The sequence below is a fragment of the Lissotriton vulgaris genome, chromosome 2_1, assembly GCF_964263255.1.
Source record: "Lissotriton vulgaris chromosome 2_1, aLisVul1.2, whole genome shotgun sequence".
NCBI lineage: Eukaryota > Metazoa > Chordata > Amphibia > Caudata > Salamandridae > Lissotriton > Lissotriton vulgaris.
Genome location: NC_141687.1, coordinates 2,023,656,381 through 2,023,681,236, shown reverse-complemented (window position 1 = coordinate 2,023,681,236; position 24,856 = coordinate 2,023,656,381). Strand labels below are relative to the sequence as shown.

The 24,856-nt window shown below is 50.6% G+C and overlaps 1 protein-coding gene across 1 annotated transcript in view; it reads left to right on the top strand.

The window, feature by feature from the left end:
• Positions 1 to 24,369, top strand: part of LOC147733673 (transient receptor potential cation channel subfamily M member 7-like) — a 1,613,265-nt gene extending 1,588,896 nt beyond the window's left edge. Inside the window, exons 38-39 of the mRNA XM_086958251.1 lie at positions 18,053 to 18,159; positions 22,756 to 24,369. Coding sequence (XP_086814377.1) covers positions 18,053 to 18,159; positions 22,756 to 22,880 — 232 coding nt within the window. The 3' untranslated portion in view covers positions 22,881 to 24,369. The remainder of the gene's footprint in view (positions 1 to 18,052; positions 18,160 to 22,755) is intronic.
• The last annotated feature ends 487 nt before the right edge of the window (positions 24,370 to 24,856 follow it).

The window sequence follows — 24,856 nt, the reverse complement described above, 5'->3', positions numbered from 1 at the left end:
GTTATACAGTAGGAATTTACTATTGTGAAACTATCGCTAAGTACAACAGTGAGCTAGTGCTACTTGTGAGCAGCAGCAGCACTCACCCGATGAAGAGGAGCTGGTATCTTTCAATGCCAAGCGGCGAGTGTGACCATAATACTGCAACTATTGTCTGAAACATCCGACTGCTACTTAAAAGTTACGCAGTATGACACACGTAGTTGTGGCGTGGGGAACAACACTGCAGCGCTGTCACGGTACTAGTCAGCCAGCCGCGACGAGTCATGACTTCCCCCTGCACCTTGACTCGAGGCCTGGACCCGTGGCTTCCGTCATGGTGTCACACTCGCTCGAACCCTAAGTCAGGAACTAAAACCCTGGAAACCTGAGTGTCTATCCACATTGTCACAATCAACCTAAGCAGGGATAGTAAGTAATCGGTAGAACTTCAGTGTAAGGTCGATGTTGTGCAGTCCCGCCAGTCTAACGCCGCGGCTGGTTTAATATTATAATAAATTATTGCCCCTCCTGCGCAGGCAGCAGAGCATTCAGTCTCAGACACGCGATGACTGAGAGGGACGCTGCGCACAGCAGTCAGTCTGGTGCCCCGGCCCACCGCTTCTGACCGACCTCTTAACTTCCTGTTACTGGAGGACTTGAGGTCACATCCCCCCAGCGCCACAGCATATAATGCAACGACTGCCCGGGGTCTCGGTATTAATTGGGCTGCAGTCAGTGGCTCACAGTGACTGAAACGAGCTGCGCAGCCGGCGCAGCGCGGGCGGGAATCTCGCAGGCACCCGGGCAGAAATTGTAACATTGTCTGAGAGCAGATATTTAACTATTGAGCTCCTGCTGCTGGCAAGTGAAGTCTGCTGCGGCCCGGGGCGCACGCAGGTGGCTGCGCACGCTAGCACTTAGAGTCGTGGGCAGCCTTTTTCAGTGCTGTCTGCAGTGTGTGGACAGTGACAAAAATGTGTGACAATGCATTTCATTGCGGTGTTGCGGGAACACCACAGTGAAATGCATTAGCGTCACGCCTGATGCGTGACACTTGGCAGGACTGTCAAGGGGGTGAGGGCGCCAAAAATGATTGCTGCACCGCGTCCGCCCTGATTGCTGCTGCCTGATACCCGTCCCGCCTGCAGTATTTTCACAGACACTCCCCATCTGGATCTGGCCTCTTCCTAGATCAGTCACTGGTGCGTCATTCGATTGAAATCATGAATTGATTACAATTGCCCCTGCAGTGCAGTGCCAAACAAGAAAGACAATACTTGTTAGTAGTCTAATCTTCCTACAATATGTTATGAGCATTTGCTGCAGTGTAGAATGTGTGGGGCCAGTGCAAGCCCCTGTAGAAGGGAATACATATAGTTACGTTTTGTAATATTATTATAATACAATAACATGCACCCCAGCCTGAATTTGGCACCAGTCTCCTTGGATGAGATCATGAGGTCGAAGGCAGTGAGCGCTTCCAACAGCACCCTTGGTGGGCCAGGCCTTGGGCCAAATGAAACCAATCACCAGCTCCAGTGTGTTGTCAGGGTGGCGTTGCAGCTGATGAGGTGAGCCCCCCACCCTAACCAGATAAATTGAGTGGGCCCATGATGCACCCACCGGAAGCTCATTGCAGAGACAGCAACAGGGAAGGAAGGCGGACAGACATGACACACAGTTGTGTGATACCCACATGTCATGGCCCCACTTTTTTATTTTATTTTAAACTGAGTTTTGTATAGTGCGAACTTGACCCAAATCGGGTATCAGAGCGCTTTAAATAGCACCAGTTGCATTACATAAGGACACATTTTGTTAGGCACGGGGAGAGATTTGCCCAGAATCACAGGATGTTCAGCGTTATTACTGAGACTCGAATCCACCACCCTAGCCGTTAGGCCAACTCCTCTCCACCTCCCTCAGTGACATCACACACCACAGGACACAGCCCACCGAAACAACAAACCAGCACACTGACTCAGGAGAAGATCATCGTGGTCATTTGTCCCTGTCTTGGTGGTGGGCTGAGCTTGCATGGCCACAGTGTACCATGCTTGCACAAGAGCTGAGCCTGAGTTTCACTGTGCACTGCAGTTTCCACTAAAATGGCAAAACCTCCCCACAATGGCCCAAACTGGCCCAGCGTGTCTGGCGGTGTATGATTGCCCAACAGGCCAGTTTGCTCCTGCTGAGATCAGAAGTTCTTACATGATGGTTAACTCACATTTCTGATAACAAAACAGTTTTGTTTCAAAATAGTCCTTAATATTAACATGGGCCTACAATCATATTGGCTGTTTTATGTCAACCAACAATATATTGTCCAGGAACGAGGGTATAGGCTGTTGAATGTGTCTCAGGGGCATAACATACGATCCTGCAGCCCCCGCGGTGCGGGGGCCCCATTCTCTTCTGTAAATGAAGCCCCCCCCCCTCAGCTCTTCGGTGAGAGCTGTGAGAGAGGCTTGCGCTAAAGCATGCCTCTCTCCCTCCAAAGGTGCAGGCTGTCTGCAGCGTGCTCTGAGCCCCTCGTCCTCTCCCTCTGACTGAAGAGAAACAAAGTATCAACTCACATTGTTTCTCTTCAGTCAGAGGTGCCAGGCCCGGAACAAGGACGGGGGTGGGGGCCCCAGAGAGCAGGAGGCAGCACTGAGCACTGCTCGGGACCCTGACAAGGACGGGGGTGGGGCCCCAGAGAGAGCAGAAGGCAGCACAGAGCACTGCTCGGGGACCCGACCGGGGGGGGGGGGGGGGGGGGGGGGGGGGAGAAGGAGGTGGGGGGGGGGCACTGACCAGGAGGGGGAGGGGGCCCAGAGAGAGAGTAGGAGGGGCAGCACAGAGCACTGCTCAGGACCCTGATAAGGACGGGGTGGGTGCCCCAGAGAGAGAGGAGGAGGCAGCACAGAGCACTGCTCAGGACCCTGACGGGGACAGGGGTGGGGGCCCCAGAGAGCAGGAGGCAGCACAGAGCACTGCTCAGGGCCCTGACAAGGAGGGGGAGGGGGGCCAGAGAGAGAGCAGGAGGCAGCACAGAGCACTGCTCAGGACCCTGACAAGGAGGTGGGGGGGGCAGAGAGAGAGCAGGAGGCAGCACAGAGCACTGCTCAGGGCCCTGACAAGGAGGGGGAGGGGCCCAGAGAGCGAGCAGGAGGCAGCACAGAGCACTGCTCAGGACCCTGACAAGGAGGTGGGGGGGGGGGGCAGAGAGAGAGCAGGAGGCAGCACAGAGCATTGCTCAGGGCCCTGACAAGGACGGGGCTGGGGGCCCCAGAGAGAGAGGAGGCAGCACAGAGCACTGCTCAGGACCCTCACAAGGAGGGGGAGGGGGCCCACAGAGAGAGCAGGAGGCAGCACAGAGCACTGCTCAGGACCCTGACAAGGAGGTGGGGGGGGGGCAGAGAGAGAGCAGGAGGCAGCACAGAGCATTGCTCATGGCCCTGTCAAGGACAGGGGCTGGGGGCCCCAGAGAGAGAGGAGGCAACACAGAGCACTGCTCTGGACCCTCACAAGTACGGGGGTGAGGGCCCCAGAGAGAGAGCAGGAGGCAGCACAGAGCACTGCTCGGGACCCTGACAAGGAGGGGGAGGGGCCCAGAGAGAGAGCAGGAGGCAGCACAGAGCACTGCTCAGGACCCTGACAAGGAGGTGTGGGGGCAGAGAGAGAGCAGGAGGCAGCACAGAGCATTGCTCAGGGCCCTGACAAGGACGGGGCTGGGGGCCCCAGAGAGAGAGGAGGCAGCACAGAGCACTGCTCAGGACCCTCACAAGGAGGGGGAGGGGGCCCACAGAGAGAGCAGGAGGCAGCACAGAGTACTGCTCAGGACCCTGACAAGGAGGTGGGGGGCAGAGAGAGAGCAGGAGGCAGCACAGAGCATTGCTCATGGCCCTGTCAAGGACGGGGGCTGGGGGTCCCAGAGAGAGAGGAGGCAACACAGAGCACTGCTCAGGACCCTCACAAGTACGGGGGTGGGGGCCCCAGAGAGAGAGCAGGAGGCAGCACAGAGCACTGCTCGGGACCCTGACAAGGACGGGGACTGGGGGCCCCAGAGAGAGAGGAGGCAGCACAGAGCACTGCTCGGGGTCCTGACAAGGACGGGGGCAGGGGGCCCCAGAGAGAGAGGAGGCAGCACTGAGCACTGCTCGAGATCCTGACAAGGACGGAGGCTGGGGGCCCCAGAGAGAGGAGGCAGCACAGAGCACTGGTCAGGACCCTGACAAGGACGGAGGGGTCTGGGGGCCCCAGAGAGAGAGGAGGCAGCACAGAACACTGCTCGGGACCCTGACAAGGATGGGGGTGGGGGCCCCAGAGAGAGAAGGAGGCAGCACAGAGCACTGCTCAGGACCCTGACAAGGACGGGGTGGGGGGCCCAGAGAGCAGGAGGCAGCACAGAGCACTGCTCAGGACTCTGACAAGGACAGGGGTGGGGGTGGGGCTGGGGGCCCCAGAGAGAGAGCAAGAGGCAGCACAGAGCACTGCTCGGGACCCTGACAAGGACGGGGGCTGGGGGCCCCAGAGAGAGAGCAGGAGGCAGCACAGAGCACTGCTCAGGACCCTGACAAGGAGGGGGGTGGGGGCCCCAGAGAGAGAGAGAGCAGAAGGCAGCACAGAGCACTGCTCGGGACCCTGACAAGGGTGGGAGTGGGGCCCCCAGAGAGAGCATTCTCCAGGGCAAAGCTCATATGAGAATTGATGAGGCAGCAAAATGGTGCCCTCAGGTAAACACTCTTGTTAGAAGCACCATGTGGGTGTCTGCAAGGGCGATCAAGGGGGACCGTGAAGGGTGCAAGGTAGAGGGGAGAAGGGTGCAAGGCGGAGAGGAGATGGGTGCAAGGCGGAGAAAAGATGGGTGCAAGGCGGAGGGGAAATGGGTGCAAGGCAGAGAGGAGAAGGGTGCAAGGCAGAGGGGAGAAGGGTACAAGGCAGAGGGGAGAAGGGTACAAGGCAGAGGGGAGAAGGGTGCAAGGCAGAGAGGAGATGGATGCAAGGCAGAGGGGAGAAGGGTGCCAGGCAGAGAGGAGAAGGGTGCAAGGCGGAGAGGAGATGGGTGCAAGGCGGAGGGGAAATGGGTGCAAGGCAGAGAGGAGAAGGGTGCAAGGCAGAGGGGAGAAGGGTACAAGGCAGAGGGGAGAAGGGTACAAGGCAGAGGGGAGAAGGGTGCAAGGCGGAGGGGGAGACGGATGCAAGGCGGAGGGGGAGAAGGGTGCAAGGCAGAGGGGAGAAGGGTGCAAGGCAGAGGGGAGAAGGGTGCAAGGCAAAGGGGAGAAGGGTGCAAGGCAGAGGGGAGAAGGGTGCAAGGTAGAGGGGAGAAGGGTGCAAGGTAGAAAAGGGTGCAAGGTGGAAAAGGGTGCAAGGGGGAGGGAGAGAAGGGTGCAAGGGAGAGGGCGAGAAGGGTGCAAGGCAGAGGGGAGAAGAGTGCAAGGGGGATGGTGATGAAGTAAAAAATGTGCCCCCCCCTGGAAACATTTCTGCGGGGCCATCAAAAGTTGGGTCGGCAAATATACAGGAATCAGACTGGGCCGCCTTTCTGACTGACCTCTTTAGGTCCCCGTAGAGCACAGCGCCAACAGGAAGCAGCCCCTCCAAAGAGGTAGAAGCGTCCCCAAGCATCTGCAGGCGCAAGAACACAAACTGTGTAGACTATCGTACAGATGATATCAAGATCACCGAAGAAATGGTTGCCAATGCTGTGTCAAAAGCAAAATCGGACTGGGCCCCGGGTCTAAACGGCTTGCCTCAGAGACTGTTTAAATCCAACATAGCTCTTTGGTCGGGGCACATAACCAACTTGTTTAACTTTGTGCTTAGAACCTCAACTGTTCCGGACTCCTGGCGTGGGGCAATAATCCACAAATCAGGCTCCTGTGCCACTCCAAGCAATTATAGATTAATTGCCCTCCTTGACATAGAGGCAAAGCGAAACGCAGGCATTCTTCTGAAGGAGCTGAAGGCATGGGCGGAACGGAGCGAACTGCTACCAATGAACCAAACAGGCTTTATTGCTAACTCTGGGACCCTGACCAATTTGTTTACATTGTCTATAATCATCGATAAAACGCTTTTATCATCTAGATCTGTGCACTGTTGTTTTGTTGATTTCAAAGCTGCGTTTGATCAGGTCCCAAGGGCATCTCTATGGGGTAAACTGAAAAAATGGGGGATTCCTGAAAAACTTCTGGATGCAATAATCCAACTATACTCACACACTTGGGTTCAGGTGAAGCTGGCACCTCTCACGGAAAATCATGACAACCAGAGGAGTCAAACTGGAGTGCGTGCTGGCCCCCCTCTTTCTTAACCTGTTCATAGCAGATTTGTCGGTCACACTTGACGAAATAAACAGTCACCCCCCTAAGGTCGGAGGCGTAGCAATAAGTAATCTTCTTTACGCCGACGATCTGGTTCTTTTCAGCCACACACGGGTCGGGCTTCAAAGGCTTTTGGATAGGCTACACAGCTACACAATTAAGAACCAACTCTAGGTAAACTTAAAGAAAGCCCAAGCTGTGTCCTTTGGAAGGAAACGCAATGGCGGCGGTGTGTGGTCATATAACAATAAAAATCTAACAACAGGACGCACATACAAATACCTAGGGGTCCATTTTGCTTCTAGGGGTAACTTCTCCAAACAGCGTAACGAAATTGCAGTTAAATCCACGACTCTACAGGTTACTTTATCTAAGCTCGCCAAAGAGCTGTCCGGTCCAACACTCTCATTCCTACTGGAAATTCTGAGAGCAAAAAGCGGACCTACCCTAACATATGGGATTGAAATATTTAGGGGTAAGCTAAATATAACCCTGAACTAACTTGTGACCAAGATCTACAAAAAAGTCCTCCATCTGCCCAAATCGGCCTCTGCTGCCCAGATCAGGCTAGAACTGGGCGTATTAAATTATGAGGCTTCTAACATTGGCACATATCTAAATTTCTGTCATAAACTCAGAAAAGCAGCTATTGGTACTTTAGAGTCTTTAGTTTGGTTGGAGATCTGTCAGAAAAACCCTGGGGCCTCGGATGGCCGCCTCTTTACAGACTCTATCCGCGAAATGGTGGTGGGTGACCTATGGGCCCTCAACCCCAGCACGACCGCATTCAAAACCTGCATTAAAAAAAGCGTTAGAATGTGCTCACTCATCATGGACAAAGCGCATCTCTGCAAACGCAGCCACGCATGGTCAGTTATGAATTCCTATGGGCGCATATCTCCCGCTACCTACCTCTCCTGTACTTATTCACTGCACTTAAAGCGCAGTTTTCTGGCCATTAGACTGGGGGTTTGGCGATTCTTAAAAGATCTGCCCACATGGCTGCGCTCCACGGAAGGTCTAACATGCAGAGGGTGCGGCAAGACAACCGAAACGCTAGAGCATGTGGTTTGCTTATGTCCCGCACTTATGTCTCAACGCAGACGCAAACTCAGAGCAGAGTGGAACAGGTTGGGTGATCGGACCTGTAGACAGGCAATTATCACCTCTCTGTGCCCAGAAAACATAGCTCTAAACATTGCCTTTACAATATATATTCGGGATGCACACCGCATCTTTACAGCAAAGGCAGAAGGAGCAGTAACCCCCCGCTCTGTCTTGTCCAGTGGTCTAACTTAAGCTGTATTTTAGCCCTAAGTTTTAAGGGAAAAAAAATAAAAAAATAGGTTTATAACTAGTCGCATTTTATTATATCAGTGTCACGGATTAGTGGAGAGAGAGTAGAGAGAGAGAGTAGAGAGAGAGAGTAGAGAGAGAGAGTGGAGAGAGAGAGTGGAGAGAGAGAGTGGAGAGAAGGAGAGTGGAGAGAAGGAGAGTGGAGAGAAGGAGAGTGGAGAGAAGGAGAGTGGAGAGAAGGAGAGTGGAGAGAAAGAGAGTGGAGAGAGACAGTGGAGAGAGACGGTGGAAAGAGACAGTGGAGAGTAAGTGGAGAGTGAGTGGAGAGTGACAGTGGAGAGAGACAGTGGAAAGAGACAGTGGAAAGAGACAGTGGAGAGAGACAGTGGAGAGAGACAGTGGAGAGAGACAGTGAAGAGACACAGTGGAGAGAGTGAGTGGAGAGAGAGTGAGTGGAGAGAGAGTGAGTGGAGAGAGAGAGTGGAGAGAGAGAGAGTGGAGAGAGAGAGAGTGGAGAAAGAGTAGAGAGGAGAGAGAGTGGGGAGAGAGTTGAGAGAGTGGAGAGACAGTGGAGAGAGAGAGCGGGGAGAGTGACAGACAGTGGAGAGAGAGACAGTGGAGAGAGAGACAGTGGAGAGAGAGACAGTGGAGAGAGAGACAGGAGAGAGAGAGTGGAGAGAGGAGAGGGAGGAGAGAGTGGAGAGAGAGAAGAGAGGGTGAAGAGAGAGAGGGTGGAGAGAGAGAGAGAGTGGAGAGCGAGAGAGTGGAGAGCGAGAGAGTGGAGAGAGAGTAGGAAGTGGAGAGAGAGAGAGAGAGAGAGAGAGAGAGAGTGGAGAGAGTGGAGGGAGAGTGGAGGGAGAGTGGAGGGAGTAGAGGGAGAGTGGAGGGAGTAGAGGGAGAGTGGAGGGAGAGGAGAGAGAGTGGAGGGAGACAGTGGAGAGAGAGTGGAGAGAGAGTGGAGAGAGAGTAGCAAGAGAGAGTTGTGAGAGAGTAGAGAGAGTAGAGAGAGAGAGTGGAGAGAGAGAGAGTGGAGAGAGAGGAGAGAGTGGCGAGAGAGAAGAGAGAGGGTGAAGAGAGAGGGTGGAGAGAGAGAGTGGAGAGAGAGAGAGTGGAGAGAGAGTAGGGAGTGGAGAGAGAGAGTGGAGAGAGTAGAGGGAGAGTGCAGGGAGAGTAGAGAGAGAGGAGAGAGAGTGGAGGGAGACAGTGGAGAGAGAGTGGAGGGAGACAGTGGAGAGAGAGTAGCGAGAGTGTAGAGGTATAGAGTGGAGAGAGAGTGGAGAGAGAGTTGGGAGAGAGAGTGGAGAGAGAGTTGGGAGAGAGTAGAGAGAGTAGAGAGTAGAGAGAGAGAGTGGAGGGAGAGAGAGGAGAGAGTGGCGAGAGAGAAGAGAGAGGGTGGAGAGAGAGAGAGAGGGTGAAGGGAGAGAGTAGAGTAGAGTAGAGAGGGAGAGAGTGGAGTGAGAGAGAGTGGAGTGAGAGAGAGAGTGGAGAGAGAGAGAGAGAGAGAGAGAGAGAGAGAGAGAGAGAGTGGAGAGAGAGTAGAGCGAGTGGAGAGAGTGGAGAGAGAGTAGAGAGAGTGGAGAGAGTAGAGCAAGAGAAGGGAGAGTGTAGAGAGAAGGGAGAGTAGAGAGAGAGTGAGAGGCAGTGGAGAGACCGTAGAGAGAGAGACAGTGGAGAGAGAGTAGAGAGAGTGAGAGACAGTGGAGAGAGGGACAGTATAGAGAGGGACAGTGGAGAGAGGGACAGTGGAGAGAGAGACAGTGGAGGGAGAGAGACAGTGGAGCTAGAGTGGACAGAGTTAGGAGAGAATGGAGAGAGAGAGCTAGAATGGAGAGAGAGTAGAGACTGACTAACTCAGAGTCTGAATACTGACTGACGGAGAGACTGACTGTCTGAGAAACTGACAGAGAGAGAGAGACTTACTGACTGAGAAGGACTAACTGATTGACTGACAGAAAGAGAGAGATAGAGAGACTGACAGCGAGAGAGAGACCGAATGACTGACTGACAGAGAGAGAGACTGACAGACTGACTGACTGAGAGAGACTGACTGACTGAGAAAGAGAGACTGACTCATTGAGAGAGAGAAAGAGAGACTGTGGTGGAATTGGGGTCACAGTGTGTAGGAAGCTATGCAATGCCTCTTAAGATTGCTATAGTCTACTAATAAAAATGTATTATCAAAATGTGCTCTTTGTAGTTACATCTGCTTTTGAAATACTGCATTGTCGCTTTGTCTAATGTTTTAAAATGGAAACGAGAAGGAGCAGTGGATGCACTTTTATCAAAAGTGAACAATGAGTGGGTCCAAAGTTGTGTATCATGACAGGAGTCTGCATCAGGAAACCCACCTAAAATTGGGCAAACTTCCCCGGCGTACTGATGGCAGGCACTCTGTAATGAATGGACCACCACCTATGATAGCCTGCTGGCAGACTAAGCCCAACCTTTAACTCCACCATCCAGTGTTACTTATAACGACTGCAAAGGTGACAGTGGCGTAACAATTGCCCCACATCCCCTGCAGTATGGCGGGTCGCTGGCCTGAGAGCTCTAGACTGGCACGGAGGATGGGAGGGGGGCCCCCGCCATGTAGTTTACAGGGGGGCCCCCTCAAGTTTCGTTACGCCACTGATGTGTCTGGAGAGACCCTTACAAAAATCAGAGGATACTCACAGAAATACCACAAAATATAGTCTGGTTGGTGCCCTGACATCTGTATCCTTTTTTAAATGAACTCGGGACAGTGAAATTGTGGCCTCTGGAACTTAGACTGTTGGTCAATGGCCAAATTGGGCTTGATTTTGATACATACTGGTGGTGCTTCATGATGTCGGCAGTGGCGGCTTGTGAAGTTTGGAAGTGGTAGGGGTTACAATGAAAGCAGACGTTGCCTGTGTGAGCATGATTATCCTGAGAGGGTTTCAGGGGTGGTTCTTCCCTGCAAGGATTTCTTTTTAACAAATAAGGTAAAATGGAGAGAGCCATCAAATTAAAGATTTCATATGCTCCAGTTCAGGATTGTTCAGTGGCCCATACATAAAAGCAATTTATTTAACACAGTAAGTGATACTGTGTGTAAAAAATGTAATTTAATACAATGATGGACGCTTCGTGGAGGTAAGAAGCACAAAGATGTTAATTTTGAGAAAAAAGCTTTGCTGTGTTTTCCTCATGTCTCATCGCATCAAGTTGAGGCTGGTCTCACAGCAGATTGGCAGGGAGGGGTATAGGGTGGAGGGTGGGGGGGCGGACAACAAAATTTTAAAAAAGAAAATAATTTACCTGCTTTTCTGCTTTCTGTTGTGTACGTGCTGAGGCTTGCAAACTCCCCACGGCCTGGTGACAGCATACAAAAGCGCTTGGATTAGCCTGAGCAGGCTTGTTTTCCGCTCGAAAGGGGACTCGGAGTTTACGCCTGCTGTTCCTTCCACCCAGCAATGCAGCTCGGGTTGGGTAGATGTCAGTGCGCATGACGGTTTGGCCATCCTAAGACAGTCAGCCAAACCGTCATGCGCATTGACAGCAGTGCTGCCCACCACTCCCCTTCTGTGCCTGTCATGGCATGGCCCTGTCACCAAAGACTTGGCTCTGTCCAGAGGAAAAACAAAATGATAATAATAATACTGTTTTATCATTTTATTTTTCCTTTCCCACGGCTGGCCACTTGGCGGGACGACGCTTCTCCGCCATTGTGGAGGAGCCACCGCTGATTGCATCATTAAGATGGGACAAAGAAAATGTTTGCATAAAGATGGATACATTTGTCTGCCAGCACCCCTGTCCCACTCACAACCCTTGGTATTTCATTTGCTGCTGTTGTCGTCATATTGATTTATGGAACAGGTGGATCTAAAACAACACAAAACACACTATTTAACGGAGGGTCTGAGGGCAGGTTTAACGACTCGAGACTGGACACATGCCCCTATACAACTTATAACAACAAAGGGTGTCCAGGAGTCGCCGCTCAATGTTTGTACTCTAGACCCTTCAACCAGTGACTATATGAAGTAGACTGTGTGTGCTCAGATGTGAAAAACATTTAACTACTCATATATACGGCATGCAACATGGGTAGGAATTTTTCCCATCAGTTGCCGTTCTGTACCACCATTATTACATCATGTGGGTTCTATGTAAAATGTTTGTATGATGGTATCAAAATATGGTAGATATTCTGTCAAATCTACCTTTCACTTGTTTTTAACCTTGGGGTCTGAGAGATACTAATAAATCACTTTTCTACTCAGTTTCACCCAATTTTATCCACTTATCACTTTACACTCACTGCACTGCTTTCCCTCAGGTGTATAACCTTTTGCTTAAAAACACCATATTTTGATACCATCATACAAACATTTTACATCGGTCTCCCCACTCTTCACACCTGTTAAAGTGTGATTGATCTTGTATACTAACTCCTGGGTAAGGAGAACCCACATGATGTAATAATGGTGGTACAGAACGGCAACTGATGGGAAAAATTCCTACCCATGTTGCATGCCGTATATATGAGTAGTTAAATGTTTTTCACATCTGAGCACACACAGTCTACTTCATATAGTCACTGGTTGAAGGGTCTAGAGTACAAACATTGAGCGGCGACTCCTGGACACCCTTTGTTGTTATAGGATCTAAAACAACAACATAACCTTAGGCACAGCTGCTCCTGAACAAAACTAAACTCGTAGACAGTAATTCATTTTGAAGAAACAGACAGTAATCTTTAGGCCGTGGGCCATGCTTTCAAGGATCTTTCCCATGAGCGAGTGAAGACGTGCTATCTTGTTGCATACTTTGCTTACTGTAGTGTCCTGCAAAGACAGTCTAGTTGTTGCAGCCCTGTATTACACTGATCACCCACCCACCACAGACGTCACTGGGTCAGGTGACGCTGCCAATAAAAGGGGCCGAGCGCACGTGCTCGTGGCCATAGTTGTACCATATAACTGGTGTCCTGTGTCGTCCTTTACTCCAGCATGTGGGCCTAGGGCCCCATCATAACATTGGCGACGAGGCCGTAACGCAATGCCACGCGTGCCGTGAAAAGCTGCAACCCCCCGGACAAAAGAAGGGAAGTGCCCATGTGCAGGGCACCCCTCTGGGGAAGCGGCGCCGGCCGCCGAGAGGCCCGAGGGGCGTGTGCCGTGCCCCGGGCCTAGGCATCCACGAAGCAGAGGTGACCGGGTGTCCACCCCGCACCTCCATGCCCAGCGTGAGCCTCCCGGCGTGAGGAGAGAGTGCAGCGGACCGACCAGAGCCCACCTGTGCCGGCCGCGACTGAGCCCCTGCCTGGGGGCGAAGAAGGACAACGAAGCCGAGTGCCCACCTCGACCCCGCAGCTGAGGAGCCGACCCGTGGCGGGTCCAACGCAGGAGGTGAGCGCAGCGAAAGGCGAGATGCCCGCAGCGTGAGAAGAGCTGCCAGGCACTGTCCCTGCAAGCGGAGCCAACCCGCGAGGCGAAGAAGGCCCGGAGGCGAGCCTGGGGGCCGCGCATTTAAGGAGCGCCCCCCCCCCGTGTGACCGTCATCATGAGCGGTGCCCACCCGCATGGCCAACAGTAACCCTACTTTGAAGCAGGACCAGCGAAGCCCACCCGCGGCCTGCTGGTAGCGCCTCCTGTCCCTGGCAGCCCCGCAGCGAGACACTAAGTACAAGCGGTGCCCACCCGCATGGCCGTGGCGCCCTGCCGAAGCACACGATTAACCTACATGAAAGCGGAGCCCACCCGCAGCAAAAGTGAACCGTGTGTGCCCAGCGAGTAAAAATAAAGTTCAGGCGGGACACTAATGCAGTAGCGGAGCCCACCCGCAAATTGACACTGCAGCATGGAAGCCCTGCAGCGCCGTGTGATCCCCGGCGGCACCAGTGCCCTCAAGGGAAGGAAAGGGACTCACCGGGTCTAAAGCAGAGTCCCCGGCACTGCCCAATTGCCTGTGAATGCCCCGGAAGCGGCCGAACATGTGGCTGTGACCGGCCCAGTGGAGGAAGGTTGCCGAAGGGCAGAAACACACTGCAGAGAGCCCCCAACACTGAAAGCGCATGGTGCCCCACACGTCCCAGATAAAGAAAATAATAAGACACTCACCGGGTGCAAAGGGGAGCCCTCCGGCGGACCCCGCATGCGCACATGTACTCCTGCAAGTGAAACGCAGACAAAGTGAAGCCGGCAGCGAGAGTGAAGCTTCTCTGGCCCATTGAGTAGAGTGCTGCAGGCAGTGAAATAACAATAGCGGCGAAGCTCCCCAGCCGTGTGCGTGCACAAGTAGGAGACTCAAGCAATGTGTCTCCATCAGAGGGATAACCCAAGGAAAGCACCCACCACGAGTTGCCCTGCATTTTTCCTCTGCCCCAAGGGTTTTCCTGCCCGGACAAGGCAACTGGCAGCACCACAAAACCGAGTGAGGGTCCAGTAGCACAGAAACCCGACCTAAGTTGCCTTGGTAAACCCTTCACTGCCATCTAGCGGTTTTTTGGAGCAGCTGCGCCCCTAAGATAGGGGAAAGAAAAAAACAAGCATTGCACAAGCCCAGGGAAGACCAGCCACAGGGACAACTTTACAGCACACAAAGAGCACAGGGGAGACTGTCAAGCAGGACCTACTGCTTGGCATAAAGGTGGACACACGGCAGCGCAAGACACGGCGCAGGAACGCGCCAGAAGCACGAGGAAGGTCTGCAGCACAGAGATTACAAAGGGCAGCGACCTGCCCGTACTCACGTCAAGGAAAACTCCGACTGACCACGACGCAAGAAACAAAAGTCAGCACAGCGACACCCGAAGCGCAGGTACACAAGAAGCGCAAGAAACACTCCAGGAGACCGCGCACGAACGCACCAGAAAACTCCAGAAGCACGCAAGGAGACTGCGCAGGAACGCGCCAGCACCAAACTGTGCCACGAGCCGCAAGGGACGCGACAGGAGTGCAAGGACTCCACACCCGCACACCAGGACCGCGCAGCACTGCGCCGGAATGTGCCAAGAGCGCCAGGAACCAAGAGCGCCAGAGTGACGCTGCACAGCGACACGCCAACGCCACGGGACAGCGCACAAAGGTCCCCAAGAAAGACGGCGACATCTCGCAGCAACCAGAACGCCATCGTCAGCACGCATGGCGGCATGCACCAGAGATGCACCAGGAGCGGTGACGCAACCCTCCTCCGACAAAGCGCGCCAACGCCAAATCACCGTGACGGTGAACAGCGACCACCAAGCAAATAGCACAGCATGACAACTCATGCCCAAAATGAAAGCCGACCACCCAGTCTGGTCGCCAAGGAAAGAAAAGCAACAACAGAGAAGATCGCGACAAACGGTCCAGTCAGAGAAGAGAAGAACAACATGCCGGAGAGCTATGCCCAGACCAGAAAGAAACAGGTGGAGTGCACGCCGCCTGGGGAAGACTGGTCGGGAAGACTGGTCGGGAAGGCCAACGACAGCAAGAGGACCAGACCACGTCGCAAGAAGGAACATGGAAAGGAAGGGCGCGGCGCCAGAAAGAAAAGGAAGGAGGAACAGTAGAGCCAAAGGAACCCGACGAGACAGGAGGGTCACGATGGAATTGAACAAAGAAGGGTATCCTGATTGAAGACAACAGAAGTGATCAAGTACCAGGAAGATACGACGACAGGTCTAGTCAACAAGTAAGGGGAAGACAGTGTCCTACCACATGGGCAAGACCAAGGGGAAGACATGTAGAGGGCCCGCTACATGGAAAAGCCTGGTTAGCACGAGCAAGCAAGAAAGAAGACTTGACCGCGTCGAGGAAGAGAACGAAGAGGAAGAATGCAGTAACACAACATCACTCCACAGAAGAAGAGCGAGAACAACAGTCAGCACACAGGAACATCGGTGCTGTCCAAGGAGCATTGCAACAGTCAGCACACAAGAACATCGGTGCTGTCCAAGGAACATCGCAACATCCGAGTGGATCCCAGTAATCCCGACAACTCGCACCGGAGGAGACCAACCACCGAAGAACCGCATGGGTGCCCCGTGAACCTGAAGCTTGCCGAAGCAGAGCATACCCGAGCACTAGACAATCCACCCTTGTGGACTACACAAGACTCGACTGTGGCCATGTCCGAAGTTCCGCAGCAACCCGCACAGCCCACGCGATCTAGTGGCAGTCCAGGGGACAAGGGCCTCGGCCGCATGTCCTGTGAGAGAGGAATCCGGATGGGAGAGGTGCAGCAGCAGCAGCTCCACGGCAGGCAACAGGAAGCACGAAGGCCCCAGGTGAACACCTGGCACCGAGAAACGGTCTGGTGAAGACACCGAACCCAGGTCCTAACGGCAAGAGCATCCTGGCGGATGACATCAACACCCCGAGGACATCATGAAAGACTTGGCGGTGAGTCCGTTGGCAGTTCCTCAGCGACGCCTTTGCGCGGCTCATGCGAAGCCCCGCACGGTCCACCGGGTCCCATCGTGTCCGGCAAGAGGGTCCTCCCAGCGCCTCTAGTGAGAGAAGAGTCCAAGCAGGAGAGGCCAATCTTCAAGGCTCCAGTGAGAGAGGAGTCCGGCTAGACAGGCAAGTCGGAAGTTACTTAGCCGGCAGGAGGTGTGAAAGCATCAAGATCAGCAAAATCCAAAGAAAGACCTCTCGTGCCGCAGTCATCTCCATCAACCAACAAGCGTTGTCATTCACAAGACTCGGAACACCGGCAAGACCCCTCAAGGGTCAAATCCTATTCTGGTCCAGACAACCCCAAGTGTTGAACAATGTACATAAGCGCAGCAAGACAATGATGATCTGAAGTACACCGCTGAGGTGAAGCTTATCTGACTGACTTTGTAATCCAGGAACTGTTTTCAACATTCTCCCAGCCGATAGTCTGAAGAAAACCTGTTGGGGATGTAATTTGGTATTGTTCTATTTTCTTGCAGGTTGGACATTTTGTTTTCTTTTCCCTGAACTTTGGGAGGGATGTAGTGTCCTGCAAAGACACAGTCTAGTTGTTGCAGCCCTGTATTACACTGATCACCCACCCACCACAGACGTCACTGGGTCAGGTGACGCTGCCAATAAAAGGGGCCGAGCGCACGTGCTCGTGGCCATAGTTGTACCATATAACTGGTGTCCTGTGTCGTCCTTTACTCCAGCATGTGGGCCTAGGGCCCCATCACCACACTTACCAAATATGTCCCTGGCTCGAGTTGTGCGTGGGCTTTAAGCGCCAGTGCCAACCTTCACCCTCGGCTCTCCTTGTTTATTTCAGGCACACCCACCTCGTGCTTATATGCCCGGTGTCTGGGAAGGGTCACTTCACACCGGACTGAAACCTAAGTAGATGCTCGAAACTCTGCACACGATCTCTGTTGTGAAGTTTGTCCAGCTTGGTTTAACTGGATTCGGCGGCAGTGGACCGATGAAACTCGAGCGGATACACTGCGCAGGTTCCAGTGCTCGGCTTTCCCCTTAAGCGTCTAACCCCACCCATGCCCAGCTCCTCGCAGAGTGGGGTGGGGCCAGGGAGGCTCCCTGGCGTCACCCCTCTTTGTGACAGGGTGGAGTGGCGTGGCGAGGCTTCAGTCCTTGACTGAGCCTGAAGCGCCCCGGGCAAACTTTAACAAAACGTCAACAAGGGGTGGAGCCCCGCCCTGTCGGATGGTGTTCTGCCGGGCAGGTGACCTCACAGGCCTGTGAGATCCCCAGCCTAGCACTTTGAATGCTGGCAGGTGTGTCTGTCATCAAAATAAAGATAGCGGTGCCGCTCCAGTGCCCTCCGGGGTGAGCCGCCCTGTGGGTATGCAGTTGGTTATGCTGTTTAATGATCTGGGATCTGCAGCTCTTTCAGCGTAGCCTACTTGCTTGTTGCTTATATATAGTGTTTAAAATAAAACTCAATAAAATGTTTAGTAAAATATATATATACCTAGCCAGGCACATGTGTAAACCATTTCAGCCTGTGAACTTTGGCAAACTAAAGCTTCTTTCCTTGGAAGATGTCTGTGTTTGTCAAGCAGTCCGCGCGGTTCAGGCCCTTTCAACCTCCCAGCTCTCTACTGTCATCCATTCCCACACTCGGCCCTTTGTGCGCATCCCGCCCTCATTCACAAAACTCTTTCTGAATGTTTCCTGGTGAACGAAAGCCGTGGTTGACCGTACAGAGTATATTTATGGAAATGTGGCTGTATTCCGTGCGGTCACTTCCCTCAGATGCCAATGGGTGACAGAAGTAAGATTACGAAAACCTGAACGGACCTACACTTTTTGTGCAGGGAAGTTCTGCACTGGTTATTGGAGAATCCCAGGAGCAGGAGCAACATTTACTGCACTATTCAGTTCTTTAAGGTGTAATTTTTTTTGTTTAACTGCTATACTAATCTGTTTATCCATCTTAGGAAGGCCGATGATATTGCTATGAAAATGGCATTTAGCCATTTGAAATTTACAAAACATTCTTCATGATCTGTTGTATTGAAATCTATGGGCACATACATATTCATTCTACTTTTACAGATCACGTGGTATGGTTTTTGGCCCAGCAAATCTAGGCGAAGATGCCATTACAAACTTCCGTTCGAAGCACCTTTGCAACTCCTGCTGCAGGAAGCTGAAACTTCCAGGTAGGCGCCTCGTACTGTTTGCCAGTGTTTAGGAAGCATTCGACTTTCACCCTCACAGCTCTCGTGATTCAGGTTAATATTAATCACATCCAACTGTCTGGTCAAGTGGAAGGTAAAAAGGGTTTCTGTTCACACAGCAACACCTTTAGGAAAAGATTTGTGTGCTGCGCACATATTCTTTGTTTAATGCCAGTATCCAAAGGCTTGAAATTCCACCTTTTCAACCGCCGTAGCCCGTTAGGCCACCTCCTCTTCCCTTGTACTTTGGAAAACTTGCTGCACCTGTAGTGAGTACACCAAGCAAATTACTTGCTTTTAAAAAAGTCTGCATCCAAACATGATGCAAATATTTAGCAAGTAAACAAGTTGTGTACATCTCTTTACACACACACACTGCGCCACATATGCAGCACAAGCATTGGCATAGTCCAAAGGTCTCTCCTTTGGGATCGTATAAGTGTTTAGCCAGAGCTGTTGGTTTTACCAATGTTTTTAAGCTATGTTGTAGAGCATTGTGGGTGCTGTGCAGAATTTTGAAACGTTTCAATAAAATGTGTTATGCGAATTTCTGTTACCTTCTCCATTACTAATAAGACTTTTTGCATAAATGAACAACCCTATTTAAAAAAGAATTAACTTAAAAAATGTCTTCTGTGTTTTTTGTTCTTACAATGCTGGTAGCTTCTTCCTGTCTGTTCTAATGCTTGTTTGTCATAGCTTTTTTTTTTGTTATGGGCGGAGGTCATAAACAACGGGAGAGTGGAGGTTTGGAAATAGTACCTGAATTACAATGCGCAGCAGATGGATACTAGGGGAGAATGAACATATGCTAGATTCTGAGGGCAGACTGATGTGGTACTGAGTGATGTTGAGGTGGTGGTGTGCTGGTGCGGAGGTGATGCTGAATGATACTCAGGTGGTTCTGAGTGAGGCTGAGGTGGTGGTGTGCTGGTGCAGAGGGGATGCTGAGGGGATGTTGAATGATACTCAGGTGGTGCTGAGTGAGGCTGAGGTGTGCTGGTGCAGAGGTGATGCTGAGGTGATGCTGAATGATACTGAGGTGGTGCTGATTGATATTCTGGTGCTGAGTCATGCTGAGGTGGTGGTGCTGCACTGGGGCTCGGGTGGTACTGAACTGGTGCTCAGGTGGTGCTGAGTGATGCTGTGCTGATGTGATGCACTGATGCTAAAGTGGTGCTGCGTTGGTGCTAAATTGCTGAGACAGGGCTTCACAGGTGCTGAGGTGAGGGCTGCGCTGGTGGTGCGCTGATTCAGAGGTGGTGCTATGCTGCTGTTGAGGTGCTGCTGTGCTGATGTTGGGGTGGTGCTGTGCTGATGTTGAGGTGGTGTTGCGCTGGGGCTGTGGTGTCACTGCACTGATAATGAGTTGGTACTGCACTGGTTATGGTGCTCTGATGAGGTGGTGTACTGATGCTGAGGTGATGCTGTAGTAGTACTGGGATGATGCGGAGTGGTGCTCAGATGATTCTCAGTGATACTGAGGTGATAAGTCATGCTGCAGTCGTGCTGAGTCATGCTGAAGTGCTGTTGCTGCACCAGTGCTCAGGTGGTGCTTAGCTGGTGTTTAGGTGGGGCTGGGTGATGCTAAGTTGATTCTGTGCTGAGCTGGTGCCGAGATGAAGCTGAGGGGATGCTGCGCTGACACTGAAGTGGTGCTGTATTGGTGCTGTATTACTGCTGTGATGGGGCTGCGCTGGTGGTGGTGCACTGAACTGGAGGTGGTGCTGTTCTGATGCTGAGATTGTGCTGCGCTGATGCTGAAGTGGTACTGCGTTGGTGCTGCATTACTGCTGTGGTGGGGCTGCGCTGGTGCAGAGATGGGGCTGTGCTGGTGGTGGTGCACTGATGCGGAGGTCGTGCTATGTTGATGTTGAGGTGGCACTGTTGTGGTACTCAGATGATGGTGAGTGATACTGAGGTGGTGCTGAGATGCTGAGGTGGTACTGAGTCATGCTGAGGTGGTGGTGAGTCATGCTGAAGTGGTTGGTTGTGCTGCACTGGTGCTCAGGTGGTGCTGAGTGATGCTGCGGTGTGGTGATGATGCTCTGATGCTAAGGTGGTGCTGTGCAGATGCTGAGGTGGTGTTGTGGTTGAAGTGGCCCTGCACTGGTGCTGAGGTAGGGCTGTGCTGGTGCTACACTGATGCTGAGTTGGTGGTGGTGAAGTGATCTGGAGGTGGTATTGTGCTGATGATGAGGGCTGAGGTGGTGCTGTGGTGGTGTTGGGTGATGCTGAGGGAGATGCTGTGCTGGTGCAGAGGTAGTGCTGAGTGATGCTGTGCTGGTGCTGAGTGATTCTGTGCTGGTACTGATTGATGCTGTGGTGGTGCTGAGTCATGCTGAGGTGATGGTGCTGATGTGTGCTCAGGTGATGCTGAGTGATGCTGAGTTGGTACTGTGCTAAGGTGTGGCCGCGCTCATGCTCAGGTTGTGCTGCGCTGATGCTGAAGAGGTGCTGCGGGGGAGATAATGCTGTGAGGAGTGCTAAAACTGTCTATTTGCAGAGCTATGACAGTGTAGATGTTAGGAGTCGCAGAGATGTGACACTGATGATTAGAGGAAGGGGAGAAATGTAGCTGTATATTGACGGGAGTGGGGGAATTATGTTTTTGTCATCGCCAGGCATATGAGAGCTGAGACATTTTAGTTGCTAGTGCTGTGGGGTCGTGGGAGAGATGTTCTTGGAGCTGCCAGGATTGGAAGTTGTGATGATGTAGCTGTGGGGAATGGGAGCTATGACGTTCCTTTGCAAAGGGGTGGGAGACAATGAGTCAGATAGCTGTGATGGCCTAGCTACCATGAGTAAAAGTTGTGATGCTCCAAGGGGGCGGGAGACCAGTGATGGCCTCGCTCCCTGAGGTGTGGGAGAGCTGTGACGCTCCAAGGGGGCAGGCAACCAGTGGTGGCCTTGCTCCCTCTGGTGTGGGAGAGCAGTGATGCTCTAAGGCAGTGGGAGACCAATGGTCGCCGACCTCCCTGCAACATGAGAGAACTGTGATGGCCTCGCTGCAGGAGAGAGAGAACTGTGACACGTTCACTGCCAAGGTGTGTGTGGGTAGGCCGGTAACATGCCACCTTGCGTTGGTAGGGACAGTTATGCAGGACAAACAATGAACATCTGGTGGACTACAGGTAAACAGGAGTGTGCGGATTAGGGAAACTCAGGGCTGTGTTTGGCTGGTTAGCATGTAGAAGAGTGACACAAAACGACATTGGGAAGACATGTTTTGAACTCTGGAGAGGACAGTTTTTGGAACAGAACATAGTGGCTTACTTGTGGAAAGCAAGCTGAAAACATTGTTCACACAACTGACAAACTAGGCTTTTTTTTAATTGCAAACCTTCTTCTACCCTGCACTGGGCACATAACTTTATTGGAAAAGGCATGGATCTTAGATCAATTTGTGTCAGAAAGTTGTAGAAGAGGGGGCCTGGGGAATTGTCGAGGGAAAGTAAAATTTGTCCCAAGTTCTGAGTCTTGATCCTCTGGAATGGAGGTGATGGTTAATAGGGATGCTCACCCAGCGGTAATAATGAGTGCAGTAGATGGGCTAATGTTGTACAGCACAAAACACAGGTCCTCCGAACGCTAACCATGCTGACAGCAAGCTCTGAACGCTTATTCCCGCCATGTGTCACTCATTGGGGGTGAAGACAAAGCACACACTAACAAGGCTGTTGACTGGTAAATCCCATCACAAAGGACAAAAGAGATAAACAAACGCTATGTCCCTTGAAAGCAAGCCAGAGACACTCTTGCATTGCCAAAATAAGCCCAAAACAAACCCAACACCACATAACGCAAACTAGTTGTTAAAAAGTATGCACACAACAGGAGTAGATGGAAGCAAGCATATTTATTGTCTTTAACATAACCTTGAAACAATTGTGCAGAAAGGGGGAAGGAATGGCGCCCAAGAGCAGCTGCTGAGTCCTAGGAATCTTGTAGGCTTTAGAACCGTTCCCCCGAGCTCAGAATTCATGGGCGGGTGGTGGTGGGGGGCAGCACAGACGAGCAGGAAACAATTATAACAAAGGCACACACATAGCCACTCAAACTATGTTCGCTTGTGTGACGACCTGTTCAGAATTTGAAAAAAAGTTCTTGATAGAAAATTAAATAGAACATGCAGAAGCTGACAATTCATGCGGCGTTGCTCGAGCGGAATGAAGGAGTTACAAAAAGGAGGGACCATGAAGACAAATTACCCACTGTCAAGCAAGGAATTTAGACAAATGAAAAGCGATGGGTGGAGTTCAAACCCACAAAGTAGATACAACAGAGGATCCTGACCGGGCAAGCACTGTCTAGGCTCGACCTAAAAATAGCTGGGATTGTTGATCAACAGAGTGCAAAAATCCAGTTTTCAGCTTTACCTACAAATAAGCAAACTCGGTGCCACTAAATTTCATTATCAGTAAATTAGCTTTTTGTCACATGTTCATTTGAGAAATCACGAAAACATGACTGAAATATTATTTAGTGTGTTAACTATATCATTCATAATTTTAGGAGACATGCATTTTGAAAAATATTTTATTTTCTAAAATTTAGCTTTTTGTTTTCAAAATTTAGATCTGAAGCGGAATGAATATTTACCAGTCAAAGAAGCATTTGCCCATGATGATTCTTCAAGTGTTACATTCCAGCCTGGAAACAATATTGACAAACCTCAGCAGCCTTTACGTGTGGTGCTATAATGGAACTTCTTAATTCCTGGATGCCTCTTAGGAAAACTTGAATCCAGGACTACTTCCTTTGCAAAGGATTAATCATTGGGCCAGACTGTTTTTTTAAGCTACTAAACCTGTGATCAGGACTTACTCCTTGGGCGCAATATCAGAATGGGTGATTTTTCTGCAATCATCTTTTGATCGACCAGGGCATTGGCGTTTGTCGAGAATTTATCAAAGCATATGTACATATTGAAACATGCAATTTATGCCAGGTTATTTTCCTATGGAAATAGACATTATGTTGACTGGTACATAGAAAACCAATACTTTTAGGTGACATGATGGCATGTTTTTATGGCTTCATCATGCAATAGCATTTTTAAAGATGTTTTTGTCTCTGGGTCATAAATACAATGCCTTTTTTATATGGTTCTCCAATTGCACTTCATAAATCATGTTATATCCTTACTTTCCTATTAAAATTACCTTGTGGGATGCATTTTTAGTATGTTGGTGACAATAATATGTAGTATTTTGGCATCATGAAAACTAATAAAATCTTAGAAGAGACTCAAAAGCAACTTTCTCTTAATTTTCATTTAAAAAAAGCCTCTTTCAAAATATTAAATTCCTGTTGGTTATATTTTTTAATGAGATTTTATATTTAACAGCTATGTAAGCGAACAGTAAGCAAGGGCCAACATAGTGCCATATGAGATACATGGATGTGCCTTATTAACCACGATTCAGTGGGCATGCAGCAGAGTAGTGGAGTACCGCTCTATCTGAGTGGCATAGACATGAACTGTTCTTACCAGTCTTGCTTAATATAAAATGCAATTCCAAAGAATAGGGTTACGATGCCCTAGTTGAGTTCTATATGTCTTCCTAGGGGATTATTATTCCAATTATAATTGATCACTGCCAGGAACTGTAATACATACCTGATTATACCTTCTCATAGAAAGAGCAAACAAGGTCCAAAGCATAATGCTTGAAGAATTGTCCATCATCTGAAAGACTTTAATTATTAAAATAAAAAAGATGCAGATTACCATTGTGTATTAACTTGTGAATTCACCCTTAAGAATGCACAGGGTTCAGATCTTCTGTGATATCATAGGACTAGGCTGCAGAATGAGCAACAGCAAGGAGGGCAGCTTAGGAGGAAAGGTACTTTTTATATACATGAAATCTCCACCTTCTCTTAACTTCAGTGACTGTACTATTTCTGAAATGCAGAGAAACATCTCCAGTCAATATTTCTTAAAGAATGTTCTAAAAACAATAGTTATAAAAATATATTGGAAATGGTCCTTTAAAAAAAAAGAAAATTATGGTCTTAAATTGGAAATGTATACTAAAATGTAATTGAGATTTTAAATATGGTTATCCAGGCATGTTAAACTGTTTCCTTTTTTATATGAAAAAGCAACTTTGCCATTGTTGGGATAGCTATTTTCAAAAGAATTAACTATTTTGTCTGTAACCTGCAATACAAATATACACATGTTCTGTGTTTGTTTGCAATTTTAAAACTGCAGTCAAATCTGAAACCTCTTCATGGTCTACTATAAAGATTTTTCTGTCCTTATATTTTAATTCTTTTGATATGCTATACCATTCACAATTCACGTTCTGATCCCTATTTGTAAAGTTTTATACCACCTATTTCCTATCTAAAGGAAAGAGGGCTCAGGAGAGAAGAAAGAAGGAATGTAGAATATGGGGAAGGCAGGGATGTGGGATTCCTATAGCCCGACTCCCAGGACCTATTGTTTAGGGTCAAGGGCAACAAGTTTTCATGTGTATTTTGTCCTTGGGACAAGTATGCCCAACCCCCTGCATCTCAAAACTTTTGCTGCCAGTTTGCAGTACCACAATATGGATCAGGCGTTGTCTGCAGTTAAGGTAATATTTTTGTCCATATGTTAATGCTGTTCAAACTTGTATTTATGGTTCATTAATTAATATGATTAGGTGAGCACTCCAAGTAAATG